General features: G+C 36.3%; 1 protein-coding gene across 1 annotated transcript in view; it reads left to right on the forward strand.

Annotated features, from left to right (window-relative positions):
* Positions 1-12,499, forward strand: part of LOC139685804 (DNA-directed RNA polymerase III subunit RPC5-like) — a 34,977-nt gene that overhangs the window by 11,108 nt on the left and 11,370 nt on the right. Inside the window, exons 5-6 of the mRNA XM_071582922.1 lie at positions 7,323-7,498; positions 12,065-12,266. Of these exons, the coding sequence (XP_071439023.1) occupies positions 7,323-7,498; positions 12,065-12,266 (378 nt within the window). The remainder of the gene's footprint in view (positions 1-7,322; positions 7,499-12,064; positions 12,267-12,499) is intronic.

Consider the following 12,499-nt stretch of genomic DNA (forward strand, 5'->3'; position numbering starts at 1 on the left):
TCCACTGAGCCGTGGTGGTATCCTTTCAGCGTGGATTTGAGGCAGGGGAAGAGGAATGACATTATCTAAAAAATTTTGATCCTCACTCAAATGTTCGAGAAGCTCTTGGGATATCCACGTGTGAGTTTCCTTTTGTTCTTCCAAGAGCACTCGTGCCACCAACTTTGCACACACCCATCTCATGCTAATTTTTTTGGTCACAAGGTATATCAGTATTAGGGCTGCTAAGTTCATCAGAAACCATGTGAACACTTAATTTGTGATCCCTGTCCGACAGAGGCTTCACTCTTGCAAGATTTTTGTCTCTTTTTAAGGTCCAAGGGCATACTGGATGTTCAGCAACTTCAACATCTTCCTTACCCTCCCTAAACAACTTGTGCCACTCGAAAACACCATATCCATGCATGGCATTATCACCATAAGCTGTGTTGAGCATGTCATGAGGCTCTTCCGGTTTTGCCCATTTCACACAAAATTTACATTCACACAAAAGATAACTGGTTCATGAAGAACCGTAATGAAGTCGCATTATAGAGGTTTTGCAAATGAACAATCCATACTGTGCCAAGGCTGAGAGCCAACTGCCATCAGCCTCCAGCCCTTCCTGTGGCTCCCCTCCCTTGAACCTAGCGAGAGAAAATGCCGCCCATATGTCCGTCTATCCGGGAAAAAATAAGTCATTTTCTCATGATTAATTTTCATTCATAAATGATTTTGTGAAACACATGACTAGTCTTTGAATTCCATTGTAGACATATTTTGATTTATTTTAACTATTTTGATATATTCTGAACAAAAAAAGGTGAAAGTAAAAGATATGAAAAGCCATGCTTTCAATTGACAATGGCTCTTAGCTTTGAATTACTTTATATATTTTTAACTTAGCTGGTTTTGAAAATGTAAGGTGAACTTTATTGTATGGACTTTTATTTATATTTTTGTATTATTTATTATATATCTTTATTAATTTAAAAGAAAAAATAATGTATTTTTCTATGCACTTTGCCATGAAGCTCTGAACATGCTATGTTTGACTTCTTTCATGCATATTTAATTTTTAAATTTGATTGCTGTAATTGAGGACTGGCCATTGAATGTAATCATTTTTTTCCTATTTTTCATATCTTGGGAGAGAATAGAGGCCTTTTGCCTTGATGCCATCAAATCATATGAAGTCATCTAATCATCCTCCAGGAATTTCTCCAATCACTTTCCTGCTATTTCTCTGTATGAGAAAAGAAAAAATAGCCTACTTATCAGTGGCTCCTAACCCATGAAGAGATTTCAAGTGTTTGCAGCCCATCCGGAGAGTGCCCTTTAAAACTTCAGAAGATCTTTTACTCATCTCCAAAGTGGCAGCGTGGTAAAATAATAAAGGCCCCACATTAAAAGACTGCAGTATTTGACACTTAGTGACACTCTGAGACTTCCTTTTGCCTGGAATGAAAGTCATTTTGCACCTCCGGCTATAGTATTTTGCCTCTAACTTCCCATGAAGGCAACTAACTGCCTTCATCACTGTGCCTATTTTCATTTACTTTGAAGTATCATTAAAATAATTCTAAAAGCATGTTAAGCATTGCTGTGAAAATGGTATAACAAGCTTTCCAATATCATTGGGAACCAAATACATGGAATGGCAGAAAATGTTTTATTTTTCAAATATGCCTTCTTTCTCAATTGGATTTCAAGATACAGCTTTTGGAAGGATCAGAATCCAAATTAATCATATGAAATGAAGAAGAATTTATGCTCTTGCAAGTTGATGAAACAAATCTGTTTGAACACCCAAGTTTTATAACAGGTGTGAAGAGAGATTGCTCTTTGGTCATCCCATCAAACTGCAAGTTGGATATTCCATCCAAAAAAGTTGTGAAAATATGTCCATCAATGTTAAAGTTTAATATTTAATCCTAAAATTGAGTACCAGAAAGGAGAGTATATCTCATCAGTGATGATACTAAGTGAAAAGATATCAGTATAGCAGGTCAAAGAAGGGGCTCAGGCTGACCCTAAAATTCATTGAATTTATTGTATTTACCTGATTACCAGATGACAGAAAATAAACTAGTGTGTGAAGATCATACTAAAAAAGTTTAAAGACAGGTGATTATGAAAAATCTATTAAATGGAGCATGGATCATGAGCCCATTATGGGTTGCAATCTGGCTAACAAAATGTTATCCCTTTTGTTTCATAGAATGGTGCTGGTATTGAAACCATGATGATCTATTTACGTGAGCCCACAAAATTTCAGGATTTGACTCTACAGCTGGTTGAACACAAAAGGTTGCTGAACCTAGGAAAAACCAAGTTTTATTTTAATTTATACTGTATCTTTTTGTCTGTTAATGCAGTGTATACTTTTGAATAAATTCATTTTATATGACATTGTAATTTTGAAAGTAAGCTCATTAAAATTTTAAGTGAGCCCAATGCAGTTTCATTTTATTTCAGAGTTTCCTCTTTCTATTTCTTTGAAATAATAGAAGAATTGTCAGAGATGCACTAGTCCAGTGAGTAGAGAGCTTAGCTACTAACATGAGGGCCCAGGTTTGATTCACCTGATTGACGCCTCTGAGTACCCTGATATTCACCCGAGCAGTGTGATTTTGCAGGTACCATAACTTCCTGGGAAGCCATAGGTGCTACAGGGAAAGGTTCTGGCCCCAATAACCTGATATGTGAATTTCACTCACCATCAGGTTTAGTATTGTGTACCTTATAATCTACCATCACCTATCAAACTGACCTTTGGGTTGATAATTGTGATTCTGTTTTTTAATAGAAGAATTTTAAAGTGCAATTGCAATATCTTGGAATTATCTTGAAATGAAGTGTGTGTATGTATGTACCATATTTCCTGGTCCATGAGATGCCCTTTTTTCACTTCAAAATGTGTCCTTAAATCAACCTGCATCTTATTGGCCAGAGGTTCATGAGTATAACTTCAACCTATAAGCACAAGCCGATTCACAGGAAAAATACTTACTAATAAGAATTTTTACCAAACCAGACCTAGAAAATTGTTGCTTTTATTACAAGTTTTGATAATATCACTGTTTTTAGTCAGTAGTAAGCTACAGATTTTTAATATTTTGTTGAAAGTACTTCCTAAAAATCCTGAATAAATTGTAAATGTATACAATGTAGCACACATAGCTTCATCTCACATGTGGTGCTGCTGTGAAACTTAATACATGTTGGACTAACGAGGCTGTTGCCCAAGGTGGTGCCCAAGGCTGTTGCCCAAGGTGGTGCATTATATTTCTCCTGAAAAACTTGGGAGTCTACAAGTATTCAACCTTAAGTAGTATGAGAGTGCCATATAGGCACAGAAAATAGTTGCATGAAATACAAAGTTCGATACTATCCAAATAATAACCGAAATCAAGCATCAGATAAAAACTAAAATGAAAATAACCTTATAGGATCTCAAGAGAGAAGCATGCCATACAGTATTGCATTTAAACTTGAATTTCTTAGTTATGCCTCTGAACATGGAAACAAGGCAGCTTAAAGGCATTTTGGCCTAGTGATGATGAATATCTGGGATTCTATTTTGAATAAATTTTGATGTACTTGTGGCTGCTAATTTTTAATGTGACAATTCAATTTCCTTCATATGAAGTGTTAACGTCAAAATACTTTATCTTTTCTGTCTGACCCGAGTATTTTTCATAAATTGTCACCCAAGAAATCAGGGTGCATCTCATGGGCCAGTGTGTTGTATGGGTGGGGAAACAAACCTATGTATATAGAAATCAATTCTTAAGTGTCTGTCAATGGTATTGCTAGCATCAAAATGGTAGTGTAGCCATGTCTGCCACCATACCATAGATGGCAACTGTGCTGTTGGGTCATGAGCACTGAGCAGACTAAGGGAGTCCTGGAGCATGGCCTCCTGTATGCCCGCTGCAAGTTCATCCACCTTTCCCCTACAGGCCTGTATACAAGAACCTGTATACAATTGATGTAATTGAATTTTTGACGAAGCCCATACAATTATGTATTGTTCTATGGCGAATAAAACTATCTATCTATCTAGGCTGAGATGTACTTTGGTCTTTTCCAGGAGGGAGTCTTTCTCTCAAACAAACATATCTTTGATGAGGACTATTAATGTTACAGAGGAGCTCAGGTGCATCTCCCCAAGTTCATGTAGCAGATATTAATATTTCATTCATTTTTCCATCTATTTGACGACCGTGTTCATTTTGGCATGAGTTGACAATGTGATCAGGATTATTGAATGCAAACGATGGTCGAGAAAAGTGATATCCGGCTGGGTTGCAGGAGACAGTACCTCAGAGTGGGGATGGAATAATGCCATCAGATGGTACACTTGTCATTCTCTACATTGGACCTGATGTACCTAGAGGCAAAGGGCAGAACAGGTGTCTCACTGATGCTATCATGATATATATAGAGGGCAGTATGAAACATGTAAAAAGTGAAATTTTGCTGGTGATTTACTTCGACCAGGAATAATAGACACCTGGACAGGATATCATTTAAGGCCACTGGTGCTCCTCAGCACAGTCTGCATCTCATTTCTATTATGCTCATACCAGAAATGAGATGATAGTAAATGAAAGCATTCTTAACACTGTCTGGGAATATGCAAGAACAGAGTCCTTGGTATTGAATTTCAGATGTAAGGAATGAAGGAAGGTGAATGCCAGCTCCCTCAATAGCCTATGTGTTTTTTTTTATTTTGTTAGAAACATCCATGTATGGGCTTGGCATGCTTCTTGCAAAATATTTCTGCACAGCACTCTTTTATTTGAGCATGAAGACTTAAGCCTACAGCAATAGGATCAAAGTTTTGCCTAAAATTCAATGGGTAAAGTCCATGTAAACTCATCTACTGCCCTCATTGCCACTGGGATAGAAATGACTCGAGGTCTGCAATATCATAATCTGTGGGGTGCAATATGTGTCTGTGCTGTAGAACACTCTGCATGAGTCACTACTATGGATTACTGAGTATGCTCTTCCTAGAACTGCTCTATCACAGAGACACTCAAAGCTTATTGGCCCTCTGCCAACTAGATTTTGTTGGAGATACATTTGGGTGAATGAAGATTTCAAGTGAGGTTAACAATGTATTATTGTCTTTATCGTGCTCTCAAGATTTTGTAACTCATGGGCATTCCATTTGACAAAGCCAAGGTTGTAAATCATATTCAGAACTGCAAATATTTCATGGCAAGAAGTATGCTCTTGTCAGACAGCTAAGGACTCTTGATGAATTTGAGAGTCTGTATTTTACGGTCAGTTTTTCCTTCACCAATGTTACCCCCTGTATTAGATGTGGGGAAATATCTATTCATCCATCTCATCATCATTGAGATAATATAAATTTTTATTTGCTGCCTATATTTATTGGCATAGTGCATTCAACCCACCAGAAGTTATTCATGGTGTCCTTTTTTGGAGCTTGGAAATACTGTGCACCAGAAAAAGCTTTCTTCACATCATTTTCCGTGACTAAAAGGGCTCCATCCACGTCACAGTGTGGTCATAGTACTTGTTAAAGAAGGAATGAAACTAGATTGTTTTCATTGAATGGGTTTGGTCTTTGAGAGTTTGTGTAAGTTACCTTCTAGTATGTTTCAACATCTGGAGTGTATGGCCAGGATTTGTAAACAGGCAAGGATGGGTAGAAGAACAGGATCGCTAAAGGAAGAAAGTGAAAGTTTTCCTCATGGTCCTAGTCCATTTGTCTTGAATTTTTACCTGTGGTTGTACATAGACCTTTTCTTGTGCTTGGTGGTGGAAATTATGTTTTATGTAGGGGGCAATAGTGCACCCATATAATATGAGATATGCACTTTATCTTGGTCATGAATGAATGCTTTAATGCCATAGAATAAACGTAGGTGGAAGTCCAATCCTAAGAAGGAAAGCCTAAAAATATTTTGTTATCATCAACAGACCACAAAAGTTTTGATCAACTTTACCAGTGAATAATGATAAAGCAATAAAGCAAGGTACCTGATGATGACGCTTGAGCGTTGAAACCGGTTGTACGCTAATAAAGAACAGTGAAAAGTTACTTTGTATTCTTAATTTCATTGATAAAGCAATTGTCCAAAACTAGTGACGTAATGTTAGCAAACTAAACATGGAAAATAATTTTTTAGAAAAGGTAAGTTTATCTTTTGTGATTTAATTCTACCAAGTCTTAGCCTCCTCAGGGATAGTTTATTGGATTTGGTAAAATTACTTGTATGACTGTTTAAGGAATATGAAGGAAACTGGAAACCATGGTACTGTTATCCTCAAGAAGAGCAGTAGAGTTGATCCTTTTACTTGGCTAAGAAGTTAAAATATTAGGACTTGAGTAATGAAATTAAGAAGGATAAAGGTTTTTTGTAATTCTGTGAACTGTACAGTCCTGTGCTTGTAAAACTTAGGCATGACAACTGCACTTTTAAAATTACTTTAAAAAAAGAATGTCGGGAAGATGATAAGCTTGGTATTAAAATACCAAATTGGTTATGTCCTTATGAAAAAGAGTTTTAGAATTAAATAATGGACTGCAAACCCTAGCCAGGGTCTTGTATCAACTACAACCATCAATTAGGATTGTGGAAGTGGCATATTCAAGAATATAAAGCATTTAAAAAATAATTGGAGTTGGAATGAAGAGAACTGTGCCAAGGGTGGATTTCCAATGTTAAATTGAGGCCAGTCATCCAATCAGAAAAACTAGTAAAACAAGATCAATTGAAGAAAGAAGTCATTGCTTACTTTTCCCACGTTTTGTGAGAAAAGTAATCAATGCCTTCATATAGTAGAGGAATAGGTCTTCACATAGTAGAAATAATACAGCATGATCATTTTTGAGGAATTAGGACAACTTTGGGGATTTTACCAAACCATATTTTAGGTATGACTAGTTTCATCACATATGTGACATCCATGAATATTGTTGCCTACAAGCGCCTCTGGTGATTTTCATAAGCGGTCAGAGTACACAATCTACTTCTACTGGTTGTGTGCTCTCTCTCCTTCCCTGTCATATATCTTACTGCCTATAATGTTGCTTCTGCTCTTGCAAATGTGTCTTTTCTCACTTGGTTCCCCTTTTTGGCTCTGAATTTACTATCAACTTTACATTTAGTAAAATAAATACTTAGCACCCTATGAGTCGTCTTTTGTCATGCACCTCTCAGTAGAGACTGCAAAGGCTTTGTAATACTAAATTAAATGGGCTTGTTCCTTGGTGTTCATACAAAGTTATTGCAAATTTTCTATTTAATGTTATTTATGTATTCACTCAAAATAAATGAAGTGCCCTTTTTCATGAAAAGCTGCTGAAGAAATGGAAGAATCTTCGCCTGAAAAAATCTGTGTCAAGTTCCAGAGGCAAGAGAGTGAGCGCACTAAGAAATTGAAGATGATGACATACAGTTACTATATGAAAAAAAGAGCAGAAGAAAAGTGGATTGAAACTCAGTATTACCCTGCTAGTGCCCAGGAGTCGGAGGTAATTTACTATACAAGTATGCTGTGCAAAACAGCTAATAGGTTTTCAAATTACTGTATTGTGTATGGCATGGCAAGTGATCAGTAGATATATATCATACATTAATACATATATATATATATATATATATATATATATACACACAATATATATATATATATATATATATATATATATATATATATATATATATATATATATATATTTATATCTAATCAATATTTGTGTTAGAATGGTTTGCCCCAATAAGGTGATCATCTCAGTGAAAGTAAATCCTCCCCTCTTTAAACTTGAATGTTTCTTGTGTATATATTCCTTATTTTTACTGTTATGTCTTTAAATCTTGGGGGCTTGGTAGTCCATGGTTAAGGTGTTGGAGTACTGACCAGTGGGGCTAAATACAATTCCTGGGCACCCTCAGCTTCACCTGAGCTGTGTGATTTTTTGGGTACCAGATCTTCCTGAGAAACCATTACCGGCACAGGGAAAGGATCTGGCTCCCCTACCTTTATGTGTGAATTTCACACACCATTGGGCTTAGTATTGGGCAAACTCCACCATCATCTATTTAACCGACCTTTGGGTTGATAACTGTGTTTACAGTTTATCTTTGAATCATAAGTATCTCATACTACTAATTTTTAAGTTATTCTAAGGGTCAAATCAATTATGAATCAACAGTTTGTTTTGTGCCATGAATTCATTATCTTTGATAGGTCAGATTTTCAAATCTTCAAGGTTTTTCATCCCCATGTTGCACATTTTCCTAAAAGTAGCTCAATCAAATTCAGAACCCTGATTTTCCATGTATTCTAACTAATCTCTCTTTATTCTTAAATGCCTGGCTGTGATTCTCCTGCTTACAAATGTGCTCATCTTTGCTTCAATCCCCTTTCTCCTGTCTTTTTCATCTTTACCAATTATTGTTATTTGGGAGCCTACCATTTAAGGTAGCTATTAGATAGACACATACTGGGCACTCCTACATTTCTTAGCCAAGACTAACCAGGTAAAATCTGACACACCGCACTGCAATCAACTGTTCATCAATTTGGCATTCATTCTATCTTCCTTCTTTCCTTCCAAAATACCTATTCTTTTCCTACCCCTCCCTTGCTTACCTAACTTCCTCCCCACTATCATAGTCTTCAACGACCCACTGCCTATCAAAATGCTCTACATCCATTTTACCTGCCTTCATTCCATCTCCAAACAATGCCATCTATTCGCCCATCCAGCCTAGTACTTCTTTGTTATGATTTTCTATCCATCCATTTTACCTTCTCCATTTTTCTTCATGCATCTTAAAAGCCTCTAATCCTTCTATTCCTATCAACTTGCTTCAATGACTTTTAAATTTCCTAGCTGTGCAAAACCATGCTCCATACTAAAGTTTTACTAGTCCTTTCATAACCTCCTTACTTAACGTCCCTATCATCATTTCTCTCCTTGTGAAAAATTATTTTCCTAACACAAATTACCTTCATATTTCCTTACTACTGTGACCATCTCAGTCCAAGACACATCCAAGATATGTAAACTGTTTCATTTGTTCTAGTATTTGCCCTGCTGTTTAAAAGTTTAACTTTGCTTTCTTATTTCTCAAACACCTCTTAACTGTTGTTTTCCTTACATTGATTCTCATCCCATTCCCATCTCACTGATTATATTATATGCTCAGCAATGACTGGCTGACTGGCTAAATACAGCTTGATCAACTTCAAACCTAACAGATTTCCCTGCCATCATACACAGCTAAGTTTGGAAAATGTACAAATTAAAGTATACAATTGACCAATTTAGTTTTAAAAATACCCTAATCTGTCAAGTGCAGAAACTTAGGTTCACATTCGTAGTAGTAGTATTTAGGGGAGGCGACCGACTGCTGAGGTCATTTGCGCCATAGGGGATGGACAGGAAAGGATGAAGGGTGGAGAGAAACCCGGCATCGGCATCAGCCTACTCTTTACGAAAGGCACCAAGGCCGCAGCTTAACGTCCCATCCGACGGACAGCGTACTCACTCAAAGTGCCCTCCACAAAGCACCTCAAGTAAGGATTGAGATACCTCTGAAAAATATTCAACACCGCCGGGATTTGAACCCTCTGGGTGGGAAGCCTGTACAATAGCCACCACACTAATCCCAATCCCTTCACATTCGTGTTAGTCTTTATTGGCAAAGGGGACCATATAAGCTGGAGCATCATAATGCAGACTGAGAATATTGTCTCATATTCATCCTCCTCTTCCAGTATTATGAACTGTATTTATTTTCCATCAAGAGGGTTCTCCAAATACCTCTTCCATTTATTCACTTTGCCTTGATCTTCTTGAAGAATTATTTCATTGCTCTCTTGATTGATATCATTGTTTGTTCTGCATTCATTAAAATGGTGTCTCTTAGTTTTGCAAGGTGCTTTCCCTTGGAAAAGGATATGCTGCATTTCTTCGTAAGGATCTTCATCTATCTTCTATGGTAATTCTTGCTATTGGGTGATTTGATGTCTTTACATTTTGTGACAGTGGGCAAAGAGTGCTGGAGTACTGATTGTAGGGGTTGGATTCATTTCTTAGTAATGGTTCTGGGCTCCCTCAGATTTACTCAAACCCTGATTTTCATATGGGATACACAGCCAAGCCCTCTATTTACTGGACTACAATGCCCCTGAATGTGGAATGAGAGTGGATTACTGAATGATCATACAAATTGCACTTTAAAAGATGTAAAAAGAATAATATTTCTGAAGCTTTAATTTTTTCATGTAGAAGTTTTTACAAGTGTACAGTAGGACCTATATTAACAAGGAGTAGGGAGCGATTTGCGCAGTGAGCAAAAATATTTTAGCTTAAAATGACTCACGAAAAGTGAAGAGTCAGGCGTGATGTTGTGGAATCGAGACATAATAAGAACTTCGTTGCAATTTTCCACAGTTAAAACTTTATTTCCGACCATGGTTTCCATACACTGTATCATCATCAACCTGATGATGTTACAGTGTATCGAAACCATGGTCGGAAATAAAGTTTTAGCTGTGGAAAATTGCAACGAAGTTCTTATTAAAATGACTCGCTTAATGAGACCCTTTTTGCGTAATTAGTGATTAGGAGAGGGGAATTTCTGGTATGATTGTGTGCCTACTATTTCAGTTCGTTTTTAGCACTTGTTCCATTAGCATCTTAGTGTCGCTTGTGATCACACATGTTTTCAAACTATTGTTGAGGCATATTATTTGTGATTTTATTTTGTATAGTTTTAAAAATAACCGTAAAGAAAAAATCTACTGGAAGACAATCTTAAGAGATTAACAATCTCAGTAGAAATGTAATATCATGCAAAATTGGAAACAAGGTGTGAGTGTGGCTACTCTATTATGCACAAACAATTGGTTCACATCAACAATTTGTATTTTCTTCAAGAGCAAGGACAAAATAAAGGAGATAGATCTTTCAAAGAGAGTGATAAGAATATCTAAATAGTTACATATTCTCAACAATTTTGGAAGGTTGCTTCTCATATGGATAGAAGAAAAGCAATTACAATGTGACACTATTAACGAGAATATCATTTGTGATTAGGTGAAAGTGATTGTTGCCAATATCGCTAAGCGAGATGACTGCATCATCAATGGGTGAAAAGAAATATTTAAGGGGAGCTATGCATGATTCAAGAAATTTAACAGAAAAACCAGCATTCATGACATTGTGAGACATGGTGAAGCAGCAAGCTCTGAGTCAGAGGCAGCAGAGAAATTCATTAGTGACTTCAAGAAGATTGTAGATTCTGAGGGTTGCTTGCTGCAACAGGCTTTTAATGACAAGGCGGGTTTCTTCTGGAAGAAGATACCAAAGAGGACCTATAATTGTGCACGTAACAGCGGAGTAGTAGAATGCATTGCTCAGCCACAAGCTAATGAAAGTCTTTCTCATGTTGCTATTTTATGCCAGTTCAAGCTGTAATTTGAAAACTAAACCACCACCACCATTTACCATTCAGAAACTCCTATAGTCTTGAAGGAATGTTAAGTCCAGAAGAGCATGCTAAATGTGATGTAATCGTGGGGAACTGTTGCATTTTACCACGCATACAAAGCATTGTCATAATAAGGCATTGGCTGTGTTTGCCAGAAATTAATTTAAGAATAATGCTGATTTGCAGTTTTACAAAATTTTGAAGCATTTACAGAAATTAATAAAAGACAGCCTTCTAGTTAGAAAAAATCAGGTAAACAACATAAGTAATAAACTATTTATTGTAATTCTTTTATGTTTTTACAAATTGAGTTCACATTCCAGATTGCTTCCTTCTGTGAAAGAAGAAAAGATGAACATGATCTTCAATCCCAAACATTTTATACATAAATTTCTTTGAATAAACCATGCACATGATTTATTTTTTTGTCGTGTAATACATTATTATATTTTACATTAATTAATATGCAAAAAATTGCCTCACATAATGAGTGTTTCGCTTTACGAAAAAGATTGCAAAATGAATTATACTCATTGTGTGAGGTTCTATTCTATCTGAAAATACTATTTTTCTGAAAAAGTCATTATTCATTTCAGCTGGAAAGACAGAAGGTCCTCTGCAGCCATCCTCGACTGGAAGTAGCAGGATTAAATGTGGAGAAACAGCAGTATTTAAAAAGTTTAGTGCCATACAAACCTATAGAAAGTATTCCAATTCCTGGTCCCTCAGTCATGGTTTCTGTAGCCAGCCTTAAGCCAAAGCATTGGCTAGAGAAAATTCGGACTCTTCTTCTCAGTGGTAAGTTTATGTCCAGTTCATTTCAAAATACCCACACACCCATTGTATAATTTTTGTTCTTAAGCTGTCTTTTTTTTAAATATAATGCCATCTGCTAATGAATTTAGGTTGTTGCAATAGGTAAAACCCCATGAAATTGTGTCATTTTATTTTTAAAGAATATTCTGTGCACTTTTTATGACACTCAATCTGGAATCAATGGTAGACATCTTATATTAGCATCATCTCCAGAA

This window comes from Hetaerina americana, unplaced genomic scaffold (assembly GCF_022747635.1).
Source record: "Hetaerina americana unplaced genomic scaffold, ioHetAmer1.1.p SCAF_12, whole genome shotgun sequence".
NCBI classification, from domain to species: domain Eukaryota; kingdom Metazoa; phylum Arthropoda; class Insecta; order Odonata; family Calopterygidae; genus Hetaerina; species Hetaerina americana.